Source organism: Bos mutus, chromosome 4 (assembly GCF_027580195.1).
Source record: "Bos mutus isolate GX-2022 chromosome 4, NWIPB_WYAK_1.1, whole genome shotgun sequence".
NCBI lineage: Eukaryota > Metazoa > Chordata > Mammalia > Artiodactyla > Bovidae > Bos > Bos mutus.
Window position 1 is genome coordinate 68168478 of NC_091620.1, and position 26707 is coordinate 68195184.

General features: G+C 37.9%; 1 protein-coding gene across 2 annotated transcripts in view; it reads left to right on the forward strand.

Annotated features, from left to right (window-relative positions):
- The first annotated feature begins 693 nt into the window (after window positions 1-693).
- Window positions 694-26707, forward strand: part of CFTR (CF transmembrane conductance regulator) — a 219456-nt gene continuing 193442 nt past the window's right edge. Inside the window, exon 1 of one of the 2 annotated variants that reach the window (XM_070369592.1) lies at window positions 694-1045. In XM_070369592.1, coding sequence (XP_070225693.1) covers window positions 864-1045 — 182 coding nt within the window. In that variant the 5' untranslated portion in view covers window positions 694-863. Of the gene's footprint in view, window positions 1046-1279; window positions 1426-26707 lie in introns of those variants that run through there. The other variant, XM_070369593.1, reaches the window with a different exon arrangement.

Here is a 26707-nt window from a genome sequence, read left to right on the forward strand (position 1 = left end):
ACGTGTTCCTGTCTGTTATTAAGAAGTGCACGATTTCATTTGTACTGTATCTGGGTGACCACAAATCAGCGATAACCAATTCATAAGTAAATGTCCTTGCTTTAGGTGTAGAGGCATTAACTGTAATCAGACCAAAATTTTCACTTCCATTTGAATTTTTCAGTTTAAACTCGGTGTGCCCTTGGTTTTACACAACAGGATTCAGGAATTAAAGGTTTGGCTCTTTAAAAGCCATCAAACAGGCACACGGTCCACGAAGCAAAAACTCGGGGAAGTTCGTGCGCCCACACCTGGGAAAGCTGAGATGCCCTTCAAGAGTTGAAGATGGCGTTTCCATGAGTCAGGTCAGAGTTAACGCGCTACCTTCGCTTCAAAGACTGGATTCCTTTCAGTGTATTAGTCATGATGTTTTGCTGACCGAGAGTTGGAACTCTGTATGAGGGCGGGTGAGTTTACATTCTGTCCGCTCGTCATCCTCGTAGTTGCTAACACGCACAAAAGACTTCTTAAAAAACGCAAACTGGACTGAAAAAACTTAGGGCAGACAAGGAACAAATCCTGGGCGGGTAGTGGACAAAGCGGTAATTCTCACCTTACAGGAATTGCCTCCACCTGTAGTAAGTACGTCTCCTAAGGGACCACACTTGGCACTCACCTAAGTCTGAGACTAACAAGCTTGGTTCTTCCCTCTGACTCGCAAAGTAAGCGCTAAGGTGAACACAGCTGCCGCTGTTGCGGAACCCTCCGGCTCTCTGAGGCTGCCTTTTGATAACCGGAGGGACAGATTTTCGTTCCCCTTTCAAAATGCACCTTGCAAACGCGACCCGAACGCGGCTAGGATCTCGGGAAAAGGGAGGAGGCAAATGGCTCGGGGGAGTTGGCCTCGGCGTGCCGCGGAGCCCGCGGAGCCCGGCGCGCAGAAGGCTCCCCGGGGCACTGACTGCTGCTCCTGCCGGTGGCTCCTTCTGTCCTCGCGCGTCCGAGTCTGGACCTGGAGAGCGGCCGCGACGGTGTCCCCCACCTGCGGGCTGGGCTCGGCCGGATGGTAGGGACGCCGACCTGGAAGGAGCGCGCGCGCGAGGGAGGGAGGCAAGAAGCAAGGAGCGGTCGGGGTGGAGAAAGCCGCTAGAGCGGATTTGAGGCCCGGCCGGGCAGCGCCCAGCTTTTAACCTGGGCAGTGGAGGCGGGGGAAAGGAGCGAAAGGAAAGGGGAGGTGTGTGCGGTAGGGGTGGGTGGGGGGAGTTGGAAGCAAGTGACATCACAGCAGGTCAGAGAAAAAGGGGCGAGCGGCAGGCAGAGAAGAGTAGGGCTTTTGGCACTAGGAGCTCTTGCCCGGCCTGCCCCGGCAGGGACCTCGGTGCCCCCAGAGACCATGCAGAGGTCGCCTCTGGAAAAGGCCAGCGTCGTCTCCAAACTTTTTTTCAGGTGAGAGGGTGTCCAGTTGAGCTTTGGAATCACACGTGCCCAGGAAAGAGGAGGACGCGTGTATGGGTTGGGTTTTGGGGAAAGAGGATTAGTTTTTTTTTTTTAAAAAGGTGCCGTATCATTCATTGTTATAGAGGATTTTGTGGAATAAGATAGAAAACATTAGGAGAAGATAATAAACTGAAGCTCATTGTTTGAATAGAGTCTTAGCTTAACACTGAAGTTTTAACTACCTGCAACTGAAAATCATCCTCTCAAGACCCAAATGTGCTGCTGTGCAATTGTTTTCTTGGATTTTTCTAGGAAATTTGTGGATTATAAACTTGTTAGTAACAAATACTTAAATTTGGCCCCTATTTTCCCCCTCTTCATGCCTTGGAAACTTAGAAATCTTGGTTCACCTACAAGTGCCATGCCTGTGTGTGATAGGTGCTCAGTTGACTGAATTTTGAACGTTTTTAGAGGAGAAGTATGAAGTGGGTAGTATGTACTTAAAGTTTTTATTGTTATGATACTGAATATATCTAACAAGTATTTGCCACAATTCCATTATTCTTTATTTTACGAATGAGAGCAAATCCTTCGAAATACCTTAAAAAGAAAAAAAAGCCAATTCTACAAGCCATACATTTTAAAAGAGGGGTCAGAATTACCATGGAAATGTGAAACCTTGGGAATAGATAGTGAAGTTAAACCCACTGACATTTAATCAATTGTCCTCTTAGCGTACTTTGCCTGTGATGAGCCATAAAACACAAGTTCATCTTGTGAACTTCATCTAATGAGAATTTAAAAGTTCAGAGTCTTAGGCAAAGTGTAATTAGATGTAGCATTTCATATTTGAAGTGTTCTTTGGATACTGTATCTACTTTATTCCTGTTATACTTGTATGAATGAATGAATAGGTATATTCATATCTCATGGGTTATTACTTAATTCATAAGTAGCCAATGAATCAGCATACTTAGGTATCAGAAAAGCAAAATACATAATAAGTATGCCCATATGTGTATGTGGGGAAGGAACTTGGCTTTCACATCTTTCTAATATTTTATTCTCTGAATGGGCAGCAAGTGCTGAACTCAGGTGCTAAGGAGAGGGCCTAGACCTTTGAAGGAGAGCTCCTCCCTGTGGATGGGAGAGAAGGACTTTACACTTTGGAACTGCCTTTGGGGTTTGTGTTTTCAGCGCCTTTTGTTATGTTATTCCATCTATACAAGTGGGATTATCTCTTCTGTTTTCCTGTTATTTATGAAATCAGAATGTTAATTGGCATAAATTGTAGCTATTTTAGTAGAGCTCTTGGAAGAATTTAAAAGCCATTCTGTCTAAAAAATGCAGTTTAAAAAAATCAGTTTTCAGAAGACTGCATACCTCATGGCTATGTCTAAATTCTAAGGAACTTTAAATTAGCTCATTGTTGATTTAAGTTAGATCATTGTTGGTCTATCAAAGTATTTTCTGTTTTTAAAACAGATCACCCTATACAGTTTAGTTTTAAAAATGCTCTCAGGTGAATTTGTTAAAAGGTAAATATTATAAAGGCTACTAAATTTGTTAAGAGAATACTCAGTCCTGTTCTTCAAACTACTTTATAATAAGTTGCTCTAAGAATAGGTATATTTGAAAAAGTTTAGGTCCTACTATTTATAGGAACTGACAATCACCTAAAGCACCAGTGATTATAAACTTCCTTCTGGGTGGTTATTCTGGAAGGGTAAGAAACTTGTTTTCTGCATTGGATTATACAATACTGGAAGGCTTTGGATTCAATTTTTTTTTCCATTCAGATCCCCAACCTGCTAGTTAGTAGTTCTGTGACCGGAGGCCAAGTCCCTTAACATCTCTGTTTTGTGTTACTTAACCTTGAAAACTTGGAGACGGATAGGACTGATGTTAAGTGTGTGAAAGTCCCTTAGTCCTGTCTGACTCTTTGCGACCCAATGAACTGTAGCCTGCCAGGCTCCTCTGTCCATAGAATTCTCCGGACAAGAATACTGGAGTGGGTAGCTGTTCCCTTCTCCAGGGGATCTTCCCAACCCAGGGATTGAACCCAGGTCTCCTGCATTGCAGGTGGATTCTTAACAATCTGAGTCACCAGGGAAGCTTAGTTTATTGAGAAAATGCATGTAAAGTAGTTAGCCTAGTAAATGTTTACTGCTATTATTACTCTTATTAATTATGATATTTTTACATTCTTTACTGTGAACCTTGTTTATATAAATATTCAATTCATCTTTGTTGAAATAAGTTTATGACAATCCACCTGCATATGCAATGAATGGCCTAGATGAGAATTTAGGTAAAAATCTCATCTAACATGGCCTTACCAGGTACACAGGGAAAAAAGTCATATGCTTGTGTAATATGTTGTTATATGTCTTAGAATTTAACTTTTTGAGTATGATCCAGTCAGTTTCAGAGTCATAAAAGAGTACAGCTGTTATGGGCTGTGTTATAGATTATATTAAGTATCTCTTTTATTGTCTGGATTTTGTTACTGAAAAGACTAATAAAGTTTAGGAAAAATTTAAATACTTTTCTTAATTTTGCTTGAGTTTTACATCAAGTATGAAATTTGAAAGACACCCGAAGTGGCATAATGCATAAAATAATAATAATGTTATAGTGTCAGTATTATAAACATAATCCAAAAGATAATTCCACTGCAAAAATTCAAATTATTTGTATCTCAGAGACCAAGTTACATTAACATAAAGCTTTTATGAAATACAAAGGTTTTTTAAACTAGAGGTGATAATATTTGCATAGAATTTATAATTTATATACTAGTGCAATTGATTTACAAATGTTTTCCAAGAGAGATTATGTTTTTCATTTTTGAGCAATTTGTCAAGTTTACACTTTCTAGCAGTATGTTATTCTGTCCCTTCTCCTATGCCCTGATTTTCCCATATTCTCTTTAGATGTTATTGTGTATCAAGCCATGTGTCAGATGACACAATTTGAATTTTGATCGTGGTTTTTATACCAGAAGTCTAGATCTATACTTGAGGAATATACCTGCAGAATCCATGTATACAATGCCACAAATTTCTTACAAGACTGGATTTAGGGACCCCAATAAATTCCACAGATGAATCTCAAATAAGACCAAAAAGTAAACAATGTTAGACTCAAAAAAGTATAAAGATGTTTAATCGTAATTTGTTAAGAGTCAAGGGCTACTTAAGTTTAGGTATTATTCAAAAAGTGTATTGCAAACTTTAAAGACATTTCTTAATGAAGAGAAACATAAGTGCTTTGAGCAACAGAAGATGATTATAATAAATAGTTAATCAAAGACCCATAAAGATAACAGTTTTGAAGAGGACCACACCTATTTGCTTATATGAGTTACAGTATATGTTGAAAAAAATCCATCACAACGACTTTATATTTACTTTCTGCAAGGCAAGAGGAAATCTGAAATTATGGCAGAGTCATCAGTATTTTTGCAGTTCATCAGGGGAATTTATAGAAATTTTGCCAAAGGAGACTAGTTGTCCACTCAAACAAGGGCCTGTTCTGTCCTGATCAATACACATATAGTATCTCAGGTTTGCCTCTCAAACAAGGCTTAGACTATCCAAATGTAAAGAAACAGCTGCATGAAACAGAAGGCCAATATGAGATGCACAATTCATATTGAGATGGACAGCTGCTAAGGGACACTTAATACCACAAGTTCATTTAGTCAATCAGTGGGCAAACACCATCCAGTGAAGACAGCCCAGGGTTCCTATACATTCTCTTGACTTTGTCTCTTGTAGGAATACCACTTTGGGGACAGGGACCCCTCCCTCTTGAACAGTGTTGCCTGAACACTGACAAATGCTGACTCCTTACACCAGTCCCTTAAAATTCCTTTCTATCCATCTGTGTTTTGCTAATCATGTTCTTATGATACAGATTTTTAACTTGGGATGTGTGTCAATTTTGATTGATTCAACCCTCAAGAGTTCTTGAAGTACCTCTTTTGCATGATATTACTAAAATTATATGTTTTATTATATAAAATGTATGTGTATATATGTGTATATATATAATTTTCTTTTAGTTCGTTTTGCAAGTTTAAAAAATTCATCCTTGGTTATGAAGTGTATTCCAATAGTTTTTATATGTTAGTTCAAATTATTACTTAATTAACTCTCTGGGAAAACTCATAACACATAACATACAGTGTAATGTAATTTTCTATTCCTTGCTAAAGTGAGAAGTGGAATCAGTTTTCTTAACTGCTTCATCAATATTTTATGTTTGGTGTGACAGTCAAAATATCCTCTAGAGACAACTGATACACTGGGGAAATCATGGTTTTTCCCTTTTGTTTCATAGGAAGAAGTAGAACTTAGTGTGATAATATTCAATGCATAAATGTTAAAACTTGTTTAAAAGGCCCTTAAATGATCCTGACTATAAAATGTGTTGTTATTGTCAGTGTCACTTCACAGGAACCTGTAATTTCAGTGATAGAACTACAATATAAATATAGGATTGCAAAACCATCAGGGAAGGGTGTTAACCATTTAGCATGGAGCTGTGTGTTGTTTGGCAAAACTTTGAAAACACCTCTGACTCAGTAGCAATTTTGGCAATTTTGATTCCACTGATTCCAGACACATCTTTGTAGGGCTCTTCCCTGGAGCAAAATCCCTGCGATGCAATGAGACCAAGAAGGGAAAACAGATTATGATAGATGTCTGGTTGTTTGGGGACCCAGACTGAAGGCTTATTTTATATATATGTTAAGTGGGTTATCACAAAACAAAACATTACTATTTCAGGTGCTTCTCTTCACCTCCTAAGATTTTACCTTGTGGCTGTTTGAAAGTAAAATTAGCCTTACAAAGCGGCTTTGCTATTGAGCCTGAGAGTTTAGGCTTCTTGTAGCAAGAAAACTGTAGAAATTCAATTAACTTGTTTGATGTAAAGAATGAATATATTCTTACAGGGTCCTGAACTATCTGTTTTCACTGCTGTATCCAAGTTACAAGATTTGTCTAGTTTGCTATTCTTTGTGCAGCTCTGTTAGCTTATTACTATCTTTTAACATCAATGACTGTTTCATATTGTAAAGTCCTGGATGTCAGGGCCTTCTATGACTTGTTTAGTAGAGTATTCAGAACATTTCAAGACTCCTGCATGTAGTGGTTCAGTAAATATTTGTGATGCTGATAATTCCATGGTGATCTGTGGAGACTTACAGATATTGTAGATTGCTTACATTCAACAGTTCCTGTAATGGAACATTATTCTGAAAAAGAGATGTCAAAGCAAAGCCAGCAGAACCCTGGACAGATTTTTTAAAATACTTATACTAGCTAATCTATGAAATATTTATTATCTCCCTTTGTAACTAAGCTTTTGCCTTGTGTGAAGACCTGCTTGCTAATACCTTGCTAATGGGATCAAGAAATAGATTTGAACATTTTTGCTAAGTCCTTGTGGTTAGGATTATTAGCCCTCAAACTGGACAACTGGGTTCCGTTATAATCAGAGAATTCTCCCTTAGGTTGCTTCAGAGGACTGAGTCAGAGCAATACTTTCTCTGTAGGTTATGATTCAGGTCAGCTTGGAGGGCACCTTATTTCATGAATTCACCACCTTTTGTATTCTATGTGAGGCAGTATGAATGTTGAGATGGACAAGGAAGAAATTGGTGCTGTCTTGATGGAATGAGTTCTCTCAAAGCCAGATTTTCAATGGCTTATAGCAGCTGTCCCCTGGACGTTCAATCCAGTCTTAGACTGGTTAAGGAAGCCTTGCTGCAGGAGTGACTAAGTTGACACCTGAAGGAGATCATCCAGATAAAAAGGGTTGGGATGGGTCAGGAAAAATGTGAAAACTGAAGCAGCAGACTATGTGTAAGACTGACAGCAAGATTGAGCATGCACCTTCAAAGGAGTCAAAGAAGTTCCCTATAACAGGAGTCTAAGATGTGTGATAGAGGTTTGTGGGGGTTGGGTCTGAAACTGTGGCAAGGGCCAGATCCAAGGGGCTTGGTGAGCTTTGTCTGGGCATTATCATATTGGAAATGAAAAGCTGTGGATTTTAAGCAGGGAAGTGACATGTCCAGTTCAAATCTGTTGCAAGTTTGCAAAAGAAATCAATTGGGATAGAGGAAAAAGAGATGGATTTGAAAGACATTAGGAGATAAAATCAACAGGTTTGGCAATTGGTTAGATGTGGAAAGTGAAAGAGAAGAATCAAGGATACTGCCTAGATTTGCCGACTTGGGTAGCAGTGGGTGATGGTGCTGCTTACTGAGTGAGGAGATACAGTTGGAGGAGGTGACTCAGAGTGGAGGTGAAGGTCTATGCAGACTCTCAGCTTTCTCTTGAAGATAAAAATGGAAATGATGCATTTGGCTCAAGGCCAAGTAATGTGATTGTGTGAAAACATTGAAGTGATTTAGAGCTTTAGGTAAGAGATATTTGGATTTCTGAGATGATAGTAAGCACTGTAAATACTTCCTTCACATTGTTCGGTGAAGCCCAGGGTGGTACCTAGGGAAGAATTGAAAGTGCCCACTTTTTAGGCTTCATTGTGATATGGAGTCACCTGAGAGTGTGTCAGAAACAAGCAACTGTATACTAGGGACAGCACCGGTTAAATTCTACCTAGAATTCTCCCACTACCTTACCTTACAAATCCACCCACTCATATATGAAGTGCCCTTACCTCACCCTAACCGCATACCTTTAAATAGTAGTTTTTACACAGCTGATTTCTGTGATCATAGACATTTAAGGAGGTATAAAAATCTGGGGCTTCAGGTATTGTCTGAAGTGATTGAGTAAATAAGAGCACGCCTACTATCATGAACTCGTTTTTTTGGTGTGTTAAAGAAAAACAGTTTTCTGGAATATAATCTGAAAAAAATATATAACTAAAGAAGGTAATACACTGATCATTACCCCAAAAAAGTATTTCAAAATTAAAGAAATATATAATGTAGAATGTGAAAGCCCATGGGTAACACTGTGGCTCTGATATATATTTTAAAGTCTAGTTTGAAGCATAATAACACTATTAAATTTTATTAACCTAAAAAAAAGATTCTCATACAATTATGTACCATTGTTTTATGTTAAAACTTTGAGCTGTTAAAGCACATAGCTTGCTTTCTTAGTGTTGTCTACAGAGGTACAGCAGCCTTCTACCTAACTTCACACCCAGCCCCAACACCTAGTGAAATTTTTAACTGAAGTTGATAACTTCAAAAGGGATCTAAGAGTTTTTCATCTATTACGAGTCAGACCATTCTGTGAAAATTAGGCTTAATAAGTAGCAAAATCCTAGAGGTCCTGACAGCTGGGTTTCCAGAAGATTCAAGGCCAGACACTGAAGCCCAGTATTGGTTATGGGAGAAACAAGAAAATGAAGCCCTGCTGACCGAAATTAGCAATCCTTGTCTAGAGGCAGCATACTGGAGAAACTTTATAGTAAGTGTTCTTTGCATATTTTATTTAAGCATCTCTATGAATTCTGGAAAATAGAGAAACAAAAACAAAGCTGTACTTTTCTCCAGCCAAAATCTATTGTTATACTTTCAATCAGGAATTGGCAAACTTTTTTTGTAAAGGGCCAGATAGTGTATAAATATTTTCAATGTTGACCATGAGCTACATGGTCTCTGCCATTGTAGGAAAGCAGCCATAGACAGGATGCAAACAAATGGTCATGGCTGTGTTCCAATAGAACTTTATGGACCCTGAAATTTGAGTTTCATATAATTTTCACACATCATAAAATATTTTTCTTTAAAAAAATTCTTTTACAATAAGCTTCAAAATTTATAGCTTTAAAATTATTTAGTTTAAAATAAAGGTCTAGAAAAAATTTCAAGGCTCATTTGTAATTAACATTAGTGTATTCAGTAATTGGGTAATTTAAAAAGTGAAAAATTTAGACATGCAAAATGGACTTCTCAGAAGAAAGAAATAATAGTTTAGCTATTATTAGATAATTTCTCAGAATAGTTTTGTCATGTAGGAACCTAGTGACCATTTCATCTTTACTTCTCTTTTGCTTATATTTTTTTGATGTATCCTTTAATATATAGGCTCTACCTTATCCATCTTTTTGTACCCAGCACCTGTCTGACTCCCTGTTGAATAGTAGGTTCTTTAACATATATTTGTTGAATGGGTAAAACTTGACTAATTCAGTTTATTGTGCTTCTAAAATTTAATTTTTGATGGAAATGTAAAAATTGACTCATGAAATTTTTAAAAAACTTCCCATTTGGATTTTCTGAAGATAAAATGTCTAAATTTTTTATTTAGAAATTTAGAAAATTACTAAATAAGGATCATCTCACATAATAAACTTTTCTAAAGTCAACAACATAATTCCTTGACACCAAAACTTGTTTGATGTATTTACAAAATACTTCCTATGAAATGTAAATATAAGATCATCACATTTGGATTTAGTCTTTGAAGACAGTCTTTGGATCCCTTGCGGTGTTAACTTGTAACTTGGCAGCCTTTTTGAGCTCTCATACAGGTTTTGCTGATTTAGTAGTTTCTGTCGCTGCCAAGGGTAACGACATGCCTCTTGTCTTTCCTGAGTCACAGTCTGCCACTCCAGCCACCCTTAATGCTGAGTACAGTCCGATTCAGATTTTGGGATTAGTAGACATGTATGTTATTGTTAAAAAAGCAAGGAGCCACCAAATCTGCTATTAATGAAACTTTGATCGAAGTTTAGTTATTCAGTTGAGAAAGAAGTCTAACTAGAAACAGGATTAAGAAATTCTTTAGGTAAATACTTAGGCTCTTAAAATTAGAACCCTTTCATAAATATCAGTACTTTCCATAGCTTTAGATAAGTGTGTCTCAAAGTGCCAGTCATCTGTTCAAAAATATATTAAGATCTATCTACAAATAATATATTTTACATTAAATATGCAGATTCCTAGGTGCCACTCCGTACCAACTAAATCCAGAATCTTCAGGAGAGGTCAACTATAGTTCCCCACCCCCCATTTCAGGTGATTCTTTTTGTGTACTAAAAACAGTGTTGTACCAATCTTTGCTACATGGCAAAGTGACTCAGTTATATACATATATACATTCTTTAGTTTTGTATTATTTTCCAGTACTGTTTATCACAGGATTTGAGTGTAGTTCCCTGTGTTACACATTTAGGATCTTGCTGTTCATCCATTCTAAATGTTATAGTTTGCATCACCCAAGTCCAAACTCCCAGTTAGTCCCTCTCCTTCCCTTCTCCCTCTTGGCAACCACAGGTCTGCTCTCTGTGTCTGTGAGTCTGTTTCTGTTTTGTAGATGGGTTCGTTTGTGTCATATTTTAGATTCCACATATTCTGGTGATGTCCATTATAGAGTCTTCTCTTGTGTTGTTGGAAGACGGTTTTGTTATGACCAGTGCATTTTCTTGGCAAAACTCTATTAGTCTTTGCCCTGCTTCATTCCGTGTTCCAAGGCCAAATTTGCCTGTTACTCCAGGTGTTTCTTGACTTCCTACTTTTGCATTCCAGTCCCCTACACACATGGACATCACCAGATGGTCAACACCGAAATCAAATTGATTATATTCTTTGCAGCCAAAGATGGAGAAGCTGTATACAGTCAGCAAAGACCAGGAGCTGACTGTGGCTCAGACCATGAACTCCTTATTGCCAAATTCAGACTTAAATTGAAGAAAGTAGGGAAAACCACTAGACCATTCAGATATGACCTAAATCAAATCCCTTATGATTATACAGTGGAAATGAGAAATAGAGTTAAGGGCCTAGATCTGATAGATAGAGTGCCTGATGAACTATGCAGTGAGGTTCGTGACACTGTACAGGAGACAGGGATCAAGATCATTCCCATGGAAAAGAAATGCAAAAAAGCAAAATGGCTGTCTGGGGAGGCCTTACAAATAGCTGTGAAAAGAAGAGAAGCAAAAAGCAAAGGAGAAAAGGAAAGATATAAGCATCTGAATGCAGAGTTCCAAAGAATAGCAAGAAGAGATAAGAAAGCCTTCTTCAGCGATCAGTGCAAAGAAATAGAGGAAAACAACAGAATGGGAAAGACTAGGGATCTCTTCAAGAAAATCAGAGATACCAAAGGAACATTTCATGCAAAGATAGGCTCGATAAAGGACAGAAACGGTATGGACCTAACAGAAGCAGAAGATGTTAAGAAGAGGTGACAAGAATACACAGAAGAACTGTACAAAAAAGATCTTCATGACCCAGGTAATCACGATGGTGTGATCACTGACCTAGAGCCAGACATCCTGGAATGTGAAGTCAAGTGGGCCTTAGGAAGCATCACTACAAACAAAGCTAGTGGAGGTGATGGAATTCCAGTTGAGCTATTCCAAATCCTAAAAAATGATGCTATGAAAGTGTTGCACTCAATATGCCAGCACATTTGGAAAACTCAGCAGTGGCCACAGGACTGGAAAAGATCAGTTTTCATTCCAATCCCAAAGAAAGGCAATGCCAAAGAATGCTCAAATCACCACACAATTGCACTCATCTCACACGCTAGTAAAGTAATGCTCAAAATTTAAGACCAGGCTTCAGCAATATGTGAACCGTGAACTTCCTGATGTTCAAGCTAGTTTTAGAAAAGGCAGAGGAACCAGAGATCAAATTGCCAACATCCGCTGGATCATGGAAAAAGCAAGAGAGTTCCAGAAAAGCATCTATTTCTGCTTTATTGACTATGCCAAAGCCTTTGACTGTGTGGATCACAATAAACTGTGGAAAATTCTTCAAGAGATGGGAATACCAGACCACCTGACCCTGCCTCTTGTGAAATCTGTATGCAGGTCAGGAAGCAACAGTTAGAACTGGACATGGAAATAGGAAAAGGAGTACATCAAGGCTGTATATTGTCACCCTGCTTATTTAACATATGCAGAGTACATCATGAGAAACGCTGGACTGGAAGAAGCACCAGCTGGAATCAAGATTGCCGGGAGAAATATCAATAACCTCAGATATGCAGATGACACCACACTTACGGCAGAAAGTGAAGGGGAACTCAAAAGCCTCTTGATGAAAGTGAAAGTGGAGAGTGAAAAAGTTGGCTTAAAGCTCAACATTCAGAAAACGAAGATCGTGGCATCTGGTCCCATCACTTCATGGGAAATAGATGGGGAAACAGTGTCAGACTTTATTTTTCTGGGCTCTAAAATCACTACAGATGGTGACTGCAGCCATGAAATTAAAAGACACTTACTCCTTGGAAGGAAAGTTATGACCAACCTAGATAGCATATTCAAAAGCAGAGACATTACTTTGCCAACAAAGGTCCGTCTAGTTAAGGCTATGGTTTTTCCTGTGGTCATGTATGGATGTGAGAGTTGGACTGTGAAGAAGGCTGAGCGCCAAAGAATTGATGCTTTTGAACTGTGGTGTTGGAGAAGACTCTTGAGAGTCCCTTGGACTGCAAGGAGATCCAACTAGTCCATTCTGAAGGAGATCAGCCCTGGGATTTCTTTGGAAGGAATGATGCTAAAGCTGAAACTCCAGTACTTTGGCCACCTCATGCGAAGAGTTGACTCATTGGAAAAGACCCTGATGCTGGGAGGGATTGGGCGCAAGAGGAGAAGAGGACGACAGGGGATGAGATGGCTGGATGGCATCACTGACTCCAAGGACATGAGTCTCAGTGAACTCTAGGAGTTGGTGATGGACAGGGAGGCCTGGCGTGCTGGGATTCATGGGGTCACAAAGAGTGGGATATGACTGAGCGACTGATCTGATCTGATCTGATAAGTGATATGATATGGTGTTTGTCTTTTTCTTTCTGACTTACCTTACTTAGTATGATAATCTTTAGTTGCATCCTAACATTCTTCTTTTGTAACCTTAGGGTCCAAGGAGGAGAATTTTGAAAGACTACATTTTTTGTAAGTTAACAAGAGGTATCATTCAACTTGGCGCAGAATTCAGTCTTCTCTTAAATAGTTGTTAAAATCTTTGAATTTTGCCACAGGCTTACTAAGTACTTTCTTTGTGCCAGAGATTATATGTATTATCTCAATGAAATCTTCAAACAGTGTTAAAAATATGTAGTTTACAAAGATGAAAGTGTTTTGTAAAAGGTCACCTAGCTAGTTACTGTGAAGTCAAGCCATGAGCTTAGATCTCTAGAACTCTGCTTTTAACTAGTGTATTTGTTGTTATTGTTGTTTAGTCACTAAGTCAATTCTGACTATTTTGTGACCAGTATTTTATACTATCCAAAAATCTTGAATGAAATTGTTATTTCACTTAGTTTGTTTTCTTAATTTTCTTTTCTCTGAAATTTATTTTTTATACATAGATAATAAATAATGTTATTTAAATAAGGCATTAGATTCAGTTCTTGGAAGCATGCCTTCTCATTGTGTTTTGCAGAGGTCTATGTGACAAACTACTTGAGGAGGATAGCGTTGAAGAGAGGAGGGAAGGGTATTGTTGCAGGTTAATGAGGTTTTTAAAATCCTAAATGTCCAGTTGAAGAGTGAAAGATGTGGTAAGCCAAAAGCATGTCAGTAGCCAACTATTGTTCCATGGAAACAGCTCAGTTTTATAAAACTGACCCAGACTGTACTTTTTATCTTGATTTGTTCCATGCAAGTACTAATCATTTACTAATCATCTCATTTCATCTTTTTCATGTTCCAAATCTAGCTTCTTGTCTTCTTCCATTGTGTCAAACCTAGGCTTCTGTTGAGTTTTTGTATCTACTCTTCTTACCTTACCAACTTAACCCCCTCTGCTGAGTTGCAGGTTCAACACCCACTCTCTTTGGTGTCCTGCTCTCATCACCAGTCCCTGGTTGTCCATCTTTCCTGTCATCTGTTTCTTTATGTTTACTCTTGCTCTATTTCCTGGGGCTGAAGGAAAAGGCAGAGTCACCTGTCAGGTGGTTCTTCAACTTGATATTTGACACTTCGTATATATAAACCTTGGAGTTTTCTAGTGCAGTGGGAAATTTCTTTTATAGTTTTTTTGTCTAAATACATTTAATCAGTGAATCCAGACTTCAAATGAACTCTTCCATGGAGCTGCAATGTATGCAAATAAAAGTGACAATAAAAGACAGTAAACCCTCCATAAATACAAAGATATAGTTAACCTCCTGTGCCCAAATAAGGGCTGAAATGATTATGTAACATTTGCATGCTCTTTTCTTAGTCATGTACGCTTAATGCTTTTCACATTATACTTCTGAAACTGAGATGCCTCTTGTAACTGATGTCAAAAGAAACCTGTCAGCCATCAGGCCTAGAAATAACTTGTAGTTATTAACTTAGCAATTCATGGAGGATAGGGCTGGCTCATTGGAAAAGACCCTAAGGCTGGGAAAGAATGAAGGCAAAAGGAGAAGGGGCAGCAGAAGATGAGATGATTAGATAGTATCACTGACTTCAGTGGACATGAATTTGAGCAAACTCCAAGAGATGGTGAAGGACAGTGGAGCCTGGTATGCTGTAGTCCATGGGGTCGCAAAGAGTCAGACACGACTTAATGACTGAACAACAGTATCTGTAACCTCAGCTGATTGTTTGCATTGCTTGTACCCCACAAGGTTGACTTTGAACTTAAATTTAGTTTCTTGCTTGAAATTTCTTGAGAAAGATTACTCTGTGATCTGATTTTAAAAGAACAGTTAATATTTAGTCTCAAATTTGTCTGGCATACCAAGGACAGTAATTAAAGTAGAAGTTGCCCAAGCTCAGCACATCACTATACTTCGAAATTATACTACCTGTGGGCTTCCCAGATGGCTCAGTGGTTAAAGAATCTGCTTGCAGTGCAGGAGTTGCAGACAGACGCGAGTTCAGTCCCTGGGTCAGGAAAATCCCCTTGAGGAGGGCATGGCAACCCCCTCCAGTATTCCTGACTGGAGAATTCCATGGGCAGAGGAGCCTGGTGGTCCCCAGTCCATAAGGTCGCAAAGAGTCGGACATGATTGAAGCTACTGAACACGCACACATCCTGCTGGTGAAGGTGTTGTAAATGCGATTGTCACTGTAACTTTATTTATAACTTTAAGTAGTCAAGAATAATTCAAAAGAATATTTTTTATCTGAATGTGAAGGAGGCTTAGATGAAAACTTTATGATACTGAAGAAGAAAGTGATATGTAATTGTGTGAATAAGTATATAATATTGAAAAAATTTAAACCGTGTATATTTAATGTAGTAGGATTTTTTTTTTGAAAGGCTATTACTACAATGATGATGAGTCTTGTAATTAATCAATGTCACCTTATTGTTGAGTAAGCACGGTAACGTATTGTAAAACCAAGATAATATCATATGCTTTTTGTTATCTTTCCCTTGGGATTGCACAACTCTCTGTTATGCTGAGATGAAGCCTTGTGTGAGCAGGTATGTCAGAGATAGGATGGGCTGTAACTGAGCTTGGCTCACATGTGTCTGCAGTGATATGCTCACTGATGCAGTGTGGATATACCCAGTGACAGATTGTAATATGTTTAAATAGGTTCAAAGAGATGTCAGGGGAAGCTTTCCTACATAGTGGACACAAAATTGAATTAGCCTTGAACGCCAGGATGATGATTGGATGGATCCAGTGTGATAAAATTTTCATATAACACATTTGGGAATGTGTAATGTTTTCTGTTCCTATTTTTAAAATAATAAAACATAGTTTTAAATATTGACATTTCAAGCCAAAAGTTGGTGAACTTCAGGAAGTATCACAGAGAAACACTAGGTGTTGGGGTCCATTGTTTGAAAACCACTGAAATACTGGTTCCCTCATATTGGTTGTCATCGACGGCCTTCCTTTGAGTCCTTTCACCTATCCTATACTCTTACAAAATGATCTCACATTTACTTTGTCTGTGTCTTTACTGTCAACTCTTAGTAGCAGTGTATAAGGGAAGAAAGAAGTACTTTGGAATCAAGGAGAACCTGCTGGAATCCTTGCTCTGTGACTTAACTGTCTTACCGTCATAGTCTTTTAAGCCAGTGTATTAGTTTGCTATGGCTGCTCTAACAAAGTACCCAAAACTGACTGGCTTTGACAATAGAAATGCAGCGTCTCGTAGAAGCAAACCGAAGGCAACACAGATGTCCTTCAATGAATGAATGAATGGCTAAACAGACTATGGTATAGCAAAAAAAAAAAAAAAAGACAGAATGAGCTATTAATACATGTAAAAACCTGAATTAATCTCCAGAGACTATGCTGAGTGAAAAAATTCAATTTTAAAAGGTTTAAAAATATGATTCCATTTTTATAACATTCGTGCAGTGATAAAATTGTAGAAATGGGGAAGAGACAAGTGGTTTCCAGTGGTTAAGGCAAGGGGTGGAAGTGGGAGGAAAGTATTGGTGATGGAAATGTTCTGTATCTTAACTATATGAACGTCAAGATCCTGGTTGCACTAGAGTTTTGCAGTATACTGAGTAAAATGTACCTAAGAGCATTCTGTATTACTTCTTACAACTGTATATGAATCTTAAATTAAAAGTTGAATTTAAAAATTAAAAAAAAAAAAAGAAATGCAGTGTCTCACAGTTGTGAAGGCTAGATGTCTGATACCAAGTTGTCAGCATGTGTGGTTTCCTCTGGGGCTGTGAGAGAGTCTGTTTCATGAGCTCCCAGGCTTCTGGTGATTTGCTGGCACTCTCTGACTGGTAGACACCTCACTTTGCTCTCTGCCTTCATCTTCACGTGGCGTTCTCCCTGTGTGCCTGTCTCTGTGTTCACATTTCCTTTTTATTTCCAGGGACACCAGTCATATAGGGTTAGGGCCCACTCTAATGAACTCATTTTAACTTGTTCACCTCTGTAAAGATCACATTATGAAGTACTGGGGGTTAGGATTCAACTCTTAATAGTAACGGTCTTCAGGAACAGAAACAGATATGGAAGCAATCTGAAGCAATAAAGTATAATATATGTAGAGAGTTACATTAATTTATAAAATTTTTCATCTGTGGTGGAACACAAGTAACATGGGAACAGTGTAGAGTATGTCAAGTGATATGATATGGGAACTGTCAAGAAGGGTCAGAAAAAAAGGGACTGATTGCTCTTGAGTAGACTGAAGAATGACTTTCCATTTATGAAGTTTTGGTGCATCTCCACTGAGAATCGGAGAAGGCAATAGCACCCCACTCCAGTACTTTTGCCTAGAAAATCCCATGGATGGAGGAGCCTGGTAGGCTGCAGTCCATGGGGTCCTGAAGAGTCGGACACGACTGAGTGACTTCACTTTCACTTCACTTTCATGCATTGGAGAAGGAAATGGCAACCCACTCCAGTGTTCTTGCCTGGAGAATCCCAGGGACGGGGAAGCCTAGTGGGCTGCCATCTATGGGGTCGCACAGAGTCGGACACGACTGAAGCAACTTAGCAGCAGCAGCAGCCACTGAGAATAAATAGAATGAAAGCCAGACCAGACATTAGAATGTTTTGGTAATGAAGAATGTTAAAAATGAAAACATTTTTAGAGCAGAATTCAGTAATTTTGGCTGGAAGTTTTAAGATTGTTGGCTTTAAGTAATGATTCAGAAAGGGGGCATAACTGTTATTAAAAGAATGGCTGGTGGAAAACTATTGACACCCTCATGTTTGCATTGCTTTTATCATCAACTTGAAGCATATTCTCACTTTTTTTTCATTTTTAATACATTGGACCAGGAGTAATGACTGGGCAACACCTATTTGTAGTCGTATCAGTGTCCTAACATGGGCTATAAATATCAGGTTTGAGTAATTAATTAGTTAGCACATTAATTCATTCAGCTTTTGTAATCACTGCCTTAGGCACTGGACAAGACAATGAACATATAAAAATATATATGACATGTACATTAATGTGATAACATAAATTTAACAATTAAAAAATAATTGAGTGACAGTTATGTGCTATACTTCATAGTAGGTACAGGGTATATAGCAGTAAAAAAAAAAATATATCTCTAAGGTGTTTGCCCTTGGGGAGTTTACAATCTAGTGAGTTTGGAGACATGATAGATTGGCAGACAAGAAAATAGACAATTAGTAACAGCTCAGGTGGAGGAAGTATGGAAGCGAATGGAACACATGGGAGGAAAATTAAATGAATTATGTATGTGAGCCACTCCCATACATAATTCATATGAAATTATTTCAATACATTTGAGATTTTTGGGAAATAGAGGTCACGTTTTATTTTGAGATAGTTGTTAATTTTTCTTCAGCGTCACCTGTTGTTTGGTTGGTGTTGGAATAAAAACAAAAAAATACTGCATCAAATTATGGAAATAGAAGAATCCTTTAAAAAATTAAGAGCCACCTTATTATCAATGGCTTCATCCACTGGGAGCTCCTGCAGAGTTCAAACAGAAGAGAATTTGACTTGATGTTTATTTTAAAGTTCTTTTTCCTAAAGTGTGTCTGCAAGCAAAAGATTATGACATTTTGAAGTCACAATAATTCTTAAATGCCTATAAAATGATTTTCACTAAACTATCAACGTTTGTGTTATGATTTCTATTTTTAAGGACCCGTTTGCAAAGGTGACTGTTTTGAACTGTTAAATTGTTTATTAGGTTCAGTTACTGATTCAGTCATCCATTATCCTGTTTTTTGCTATTGGGGGGAAAAAGTAACAGGATATTTTGTGGGTCTTTATTTGCTTAGATATTGCCTAAATGAAAGAAAGAAAGATTAAGTGAAGGGGATTTAAAGTAAGGCTCATGCAGTAAAGTCTTATTTCCATGATAAACCTTAAACGAGTGGCTGTCTCTGTTCTCAGCTTTTGTCTGGCTTCTTTTTTGAGGTTCACAGTCGGGATGAGTGAGGGTTCAGCCACAACTGTTCTCTCCTTACACCTCTTAGGAATTTTACCGTCAGTGCTCCTCTCCTCTAAGTAATATCAAGACTCTAAGCAAATGAAAAATAACATTAGCATTGCTCAACAACCTCAGGAACAGGATCTGAAATGTAAATCCTTAGTCATACAGTATATCTACAACACTCCCCACCTCGCCAAAGCAGGGAGAAATGAAGATGCTAAATTTATCTTTCAATGTGTAATTTGTGATTTGTATTTTAGAGGGTGAAATAATAACAATGGAAGATAATAAAGGTTAAAATGCCACCAATGACCAAATTTCATATATAGTTTGAAGACGGGAAATCATCTGCAGCTGAGACGTCTGTATACAATGCCATATGGCTCTTTGAATCCTTCTAAAAGTAACAGTAGGATAACAGTATAGCAGAGCATACAGTGTAAACAAATTAGAGTGAAGAGAAGGTTAAGATAAATGAGAAAAATTCTAGAATTTGACCAAGCATTTATCTGGCTAGGGAATTCCAAGTGGAACCCAAGAGACCAGCTTCATCATGATTAAATTAAAAATTATCAGCTTTGTCTTCCTAATGTATCATGTTTGAATATTTCCCTTGGAGGATTACATCTTAACACCTTCATCTTAAAACATTTCTGAAGTTGCCACCAACCTCCGTTTCACCATTCTATCTATCAAGCAAAATAAAGAAGTAAACATCCTCAAACTATGTTGGGTGGAATTACAGCGCATTTTAAAAATTTTGGGGAAAAATGTTGCTTTGAGGCAGTAATTGGCAAGCAGATGTCACAGAGGATTTAATAAGTAGTGCTTTTTTTTGGGGGGGGTACACATGGTAAGGAATAATTAAGTAATTTGGAGGTTGAAGGTCATGAATCTAGCATGTGATTTGCCTATAGCGGCTCATACCAAACAGATCCCTGACTCCACATCCCAGAGCGTCTCAGGATTTCTGTCTCCAAGAGAGGAAAGTCATCTCCATATTGTGAGAAAGACTTTAACAGAGAAGTATCAAGTAGCCTTGACTCCAGATGTTGAATTAATTCTAGAATGACAAGCGTGCCTCCAAAAGATGTGGGTTTTTAGTTGCTGAAGGATGGAGAAGCCTCTTAGAGAGTGTGTACTTTGGGTCCTGCTGCTGCTGAGTCACTTCAGTCGTGTCCGACTCTGTGCGACCCCATAGACGCAGCCCACCAGGCTCCCCCGTCCCTGGGATTCTCCAGGCAAGAACACTGGAGTGGGTTGCCATTTCCTTCTCCAATGCAGGAAAGTGAAAAGTGAAAGTGAAGTCGCTCAGTCATGTCCGACCCTCAATGACCCCATGGACTGCAGCCTACGCGGCTCCTCTGTCCATGGGATTTTCCAGGCAAAAGTACTGGAGTGGGGTGCCATTGCCTTCTCCGACTTTGGGTCCTAGTGATGGTATCTGAACAAACTAGGTAAACAAAGAAGTTCAGGAAGGGATTCAGAGTTCTGTAAAAAAGGAGGGAATATCAAATAAGTGGGATAATTATTAATATAAAGCAAATACCAGTTAAATCAATATATCATGTGTGTTGTTCAGTCACTAAGTCATGTCCTATTCTTTGCCACCCCATGGACTGCAGCATGGCAGGCTTCCCCGTCCTTCACTATTTCCCGGAGTTTGCTCAAATTCATGTCCATTGAGTCGGTGATGCCATCCGATCATCTCATTTCCTGTTGCCCCCTTCTTCTGCCCTCAATCTTTCCCAGCATCAGGGTCTTTTCCAGTGAATTGGCTCTTTGCGTCAAGTGGCTAAAATATTGGAGCTTCAGCTTCAGTATCAGTCCTTTCAGTGAATTCAGCACTGATTTCCTTTAGGATTGACTGGTTCGATCTCCTTGCTGTCCAAGGAACTCTCAAGAATCTTCTCTAGCACCACAATTCGAAAGCATCAGTACTCCAGCGCTCAGCCTTTGTGATCTGACTCTCACATCTGTACATGACTACTGGAGAAAACATAGCTTTGACTATACAGAACTTTGTCAGTAAATAGATGTCTCTGCTTTTAAATACTGTTTAGATTTGCCATAGCTTTTCTTCTCAAGAGTAGGCATCTTTTAATTTTGTGTCTGCAGTCACCATCTGCAGTGATTTTGGTAGCTTAAGAAAATAAAATATGTCACTGCTTCCACATTTTCCCCATCTATTTGCCATGAAGTGATGGGACCAGATGCCATGATCTTCATTTTTTGAATGTTGAATTTTATGTGAAGTGTAGTGAAGTGAAATATATTTTGTTCCTACCTTAGAAAATGATGTAGAACTCATTTTCCTTCTTTCCCAGTTACCACTGGGCATGCTTGAAATTGCCTCCCTGCTCTTTTTGCTGGTATGGAATTGTCTAAAACAACAGTAATAGTGGAGAAGTTCTGATAGTTGCACAAGTTTCTCTGTAATTTTTACAAATGCCAGCTAGTAATCCAGTGGCATTTCTGCTGTAAAATCTGGAGGCCAGTCCATTTCCCTTCTTCCTTATTTTCTTGGTTTCAAATATATTTCTTTTTACCAATGGAAATAAAAATTAGAAATCAGAGAGCAATGTTATCACTTGTCTTTCTTGATTAGTAAAGGGCTCCTGAAAGTGAACTCATAGGAGATGCCACAATTTTATAGAACAGTTAATCATCCTAGCTTCCTAGCCAGTTGTTGCAGCCACAGTTAATTCTGGGTCTCTTATTTTTGGCTTCATGCCAAGATAGGATAAAAAATTAAAATCATGAAACAATACTCTGAGGCTGCTTTTCTGAAGTATACAGTCTTGGCTATTTTTTTGGTAGCATTGCTTATTATCTCTCAGTTGCTTGAGTCCCTGAAATCCAGCACTTGTGAATGAATTAAGTACAGCTGTTACACATGGTCTTTTTATGCCAATACTACTCATTCCTCAGTTTCTTCAGTGTACTATCATCATTCTCACTTTTTCTGTGTTCATAGTATTATGGTTGCAGCAGTTAATTGCTTTGCTTCTGGGACCCAGGAGGTAATTTGTATGTCTCATGTTGCGTGTTGCCAGTCCTTGGATCCATTTGTGGGCTTTGCATAGCCTTAATCACTTGTAGCAGCTACCCAGGCACTGACTATGAAAGGGTTTAGAATGTCAAAGTCAACATAATAAATTTTTGCATTTTACCAATTTTAGGAGTGAAAATCAAACATTTGGGAAAACTTTCCTAAATCCACACTGACAATTGATTTCTTTATACCACCTTTGTTTGTCTTAATACCAGATTTTTTGAGATATAATTCACATGCCAAAAAATTAACTCAAAGTATACAAGTCAATGTTTTTTGAAGAGATGTGTGACTATCACTGTAGCTAATTTTAGAATGCAGGGTATGAGGGCTCTCACTTTTCCACATCTTTGTCAGTACATACCGTTACCTGCCTTTTATTTATTTATTTATTTATTTTTGGTAATTACAAGTTTCATTTTTATTTCCTCCAACTTTTCTTCCCATGAACATATGTATTTTACAGATTGAGTTTATAAACAATTTAACACTGGATTGTAAAACTTTTTCCTCTTTATCATATTTTGGTGGAAATCTTTATTTTCAATGGTTCTTGAAATTTTTATTCCAATATTTAAATATATCCCAACATTATAATATTCAAACATATAAGTATCTGAATTTAGTTTTTCTTACTGTTTTTTATCTAAGCTGGTTCTGACTTTTAAATTATTATTAACAAATCTAAGATAAACATCATTGTGAATAAATCTCTGTTAAAGTTTATGACTGTTTCTTTAAGACAAAGTTCTTAAAGTGCAGTTACTTTTAAAGTTTTTTAGAAATTATTGTTAAATTGCTTTTCAGAAAGAGTATAGCCTGAGATTCTTTTGTGACATTAGACAATTAGAAATATAATGCTGAAAGAAAGTTAGGTATTCTCTACCAAAAATTAAGGTATTTTATGGATAGGAAAACCAAGGCCTGTGAATGGTTTGTCCAAAGTAATATTGTTGTTAGGTTAATATCTTTGAGAGGAAATAAGCACAAAGAAGGAAAACTGACATTCTTAAGGTATAGGTACAACCATAAACTATGAAGGAAATTGGTGTAAGATATGCCCAGCAGGCCAGGGGGTAAAGAGCACATTCAGCAAAGCGCTCCACTGCTAGCTGTATATTTCTTTTTTTAATATAAATTTATTTATTTTAAATGGAGGTTAATTACTTTACAATATTGTATTGGTTTTGCCATACATCAACACAAATCCGCCACAGGTATACACGTGTTCCCCATCCTGAACCCCCCTCCCTGCTCCCTCCCCATACCATCCCTCTGGGTCATCCCAGTGCACCAGCCCCAAGCATTCAGTATCATGCATCGAACCTGGACTGAGGATTCATTTCATATATGATATTATACATGTTTCAATGCCATTCTCCCAAATCATCCTACCCTCTCCCTCTCCCACAGAGTCCAAAAGACTGTTCTATACATCTGTGTCTCTTCTGCTGTCTTGTATACAGGGTTATTGTTACCATCTTTCTAAATTCCATATATATGCATTAGTATACTGTATTGGTGTTTTTCTTTCTGGCTTACTTCACTCTGTATAATAGGCTCCAGTTTCATCCACCTCATTAGAACTGATTCAAATGTATTCTTTTTAATGGCTGAGTAATACTCCATTGTGTATATGTACCACAGTTTTCTTATCCATTTATCTGCTGATGGACATCTAGGTTGCTTCTATGTCCTGGCTATTATAAACAGTGCTGCGATGAACATTGGGGTACACGTGTCTCTTTCAATTCTGGTTTCCTCAGTGTGTATGCCCAGCAGTGGGATTGCTGGGTCATAAGGCAGTTCTATTTCCAGCTTTTTAAGGAATCTCCACACTGTTCTCCATAGTGGCTGTACTAGTTTGCATTCCCACCAACAATGTAAGAGGGTTCCCTTTTCTCCACAACCGTCTCCAGCATTTATTGCTTGTAGACTTTTGGATCTCAGCCATTCTGACTGGTGTGAAATGGTACCTCATTGTGGTTTTGATTTGCATTTCTCTGATAATGAGTGATGTTGAGCATCTTTTCATGTGTTTGTTAGCCATCTATATGTCTTCTTTGGAGAAATGTCTATTTAGTTCTTTGGCCCGCTTTTGATTGGGTTGTTTATTTTTCTGGAATTGAGCTGCAGGAGTTGCTTGTATATTTTTGAGATTAGTTGTTTGTTTGTTTCTTCATTTGATATTATTTTCTCCCATTCTGAAGTCTGTCTTTTCACCTTGCTTATAGTTTCCTTTGTTGTGCAGAAACTTATAATTTTCATTAGGTCCCACTTGTTTATTTTTGCTTTTATTTCCAATATTCTGGGAGGTGGGTCATAGAGGATCCTGCTGTGATGTATGTCAGAGAGTGTTTTGCCTATGTTCTCCTCTAGGAGTTTTATAGTTTCTGGTCTTACGTTGAGATCTTTAATCCATTTTGAGTTTATTTTTGTGTATGGTGTTAGAAAGTGTTCTAGTTTCATTCTTTTACAAGTGGTTGACCAGATTTCCCAGCACCGCTTGTTAAAGAGATTGTCTTTAATCCATTGTATATTCTTGCCTCCTTTGTCAAAGATAAGGTGTCCATAGGTGTGTGGATTTATCTCTGGGCTTTCTATTTTGTTCCATTGATCTATATTTCTGTCTTGTGCCAGTACCATACTGTCTTGATGACTGTGGCTTTGTAGTAGAGCCTGCAGTCAGGCAGGTTGATTCCTCCAGTTCCATTCTTCTTTCTCAAGATTGCTTTGGCTATTTGAGGTTTTTTTGTATTTCCATACAAATTGTGAAATTGTTTGTTCTAGCTCTGTGAAAAATACCATTGGTAGCTTGATAGGGATTGCATTGGATCTATAGATTGCTTTGGGTAGTATACTCATTTTCACTATATTGATTCTTCTGATCCATGAACATGGTATATTTCTCCATCTATTAGTGTTCTCTTTGATTTCTTTCACCAGTGTTTTATAGTTTTCTATATATAGGTCTTTAGTTTCTTTAGGTAGATATATTCCTAAGTATTTTATTCTTTCCTTTGCAATGGTGAATGGAATTGTTTCCTTAATTTCTCTTTCTATTTTCTCATTATTAGTGTATAGGAATGCAAGGGATTTCTGTGTGTTGATTTTATATCCTGCCACTTTACTATAGTCATTGATTAGTTCTAGTAATTTTCTGGTGGAGTCTTTAGGGTTTTCTATGTAGAGGATCATGTCATCTGCAAATAGTGAGAGTTTTACTTCTTCTTTTCCAATTTGGATTCCTTTTATTTCTTTTTCTGCTCTGATTGCTGTGGCCAAAACTTCCAAAACTATGTTGAATAGTAGTGGTGAAAGTGGGCACCCTTGTCTTGTTCCTGACTTTAGGGGAAATGCTTTCAGTTTTTCACCATTGAGGATAATGTTTGCTGTGGGTTTGTCGTATATAGCTTTTATTATGTTGAGGTATGTTCCTTCTATTCCTGCTTTCTGGAGAGTTTTTATCATCAATGGATGTTGAATTTTGTCAAAGGCTTTCTCTGCATCTATTGAGATAATCATATGGCTTTTATTTTTCAATTTGTTAATGTGGTGTATTACATTGATTGATTTGCAGATATTGAAGAATCCTTGCATCCCTGGGATAAAGCCCACTTGATCATGGTGTATGGTCTTTTTAATGTGTTGTTGGATTCTGATTGCTAGAATTTTGTTCAGGATTTTTGCATCTATGTTCATCAGTGATATTGACCTGTAGTTTTCTTTTTTGTGGCATCTTTGTCAGGTTTTGGTATTATGGTGATGGTGGCCTCATAGAATGAGTTTGGAAGTTTGCCTTCCTCTGCAATTTTCTGGAAGAGTTTGAGTAGGATAGGTGTTAGCTCTTCTCTGAATTTTTGGTAGAATTCAGCTGTGAAGCTGTCTGGACCTGGGCTTTTGTTTGCTGGAAGATTTCCGATGACAGTTTCAATTTCCATGCTTGTGATGGGTCTGTTAAGATTTTCTATTTCTTCCTGGTCGAGCTTTGGAAAGTTGTACTTTTCTAAGAATTTGTCCATTTCTTCCACGTTGTCCATTTTATTGGCATATACTTGCTGGTAGCAGTCTCTTATGATCCTTTGTATTTCTGTGTTGTCTGTTGTGATCTCTCCATTTTCTTTTCTAATTTTATTGATTTGATTTTTTTCCCTTTGTTTCTGGATGAGTCTGGCTAATGGTTTGTCAGTTTTATTTATCCTTTCAAAGGACCAGCTTTTGGCTTTGTTGATTTTTGCTATGGTCTCTTTTGTTTCTTTTGCATTTATTTCTGCCCTAATTTTTAAGATTTCTTTCCTTCTACTAATCCTGGGGTTCTTCATTTCTTCCTTTTCTAGTTGCTTTAGGTGTAGAGTTAGGTTATTTAATTGACTTTTTTCTTGTTTCTTGAGGTATGCCTGTATTGCTATGAACTTTCCCCTTAGCACTGCTTTTACAGTGTC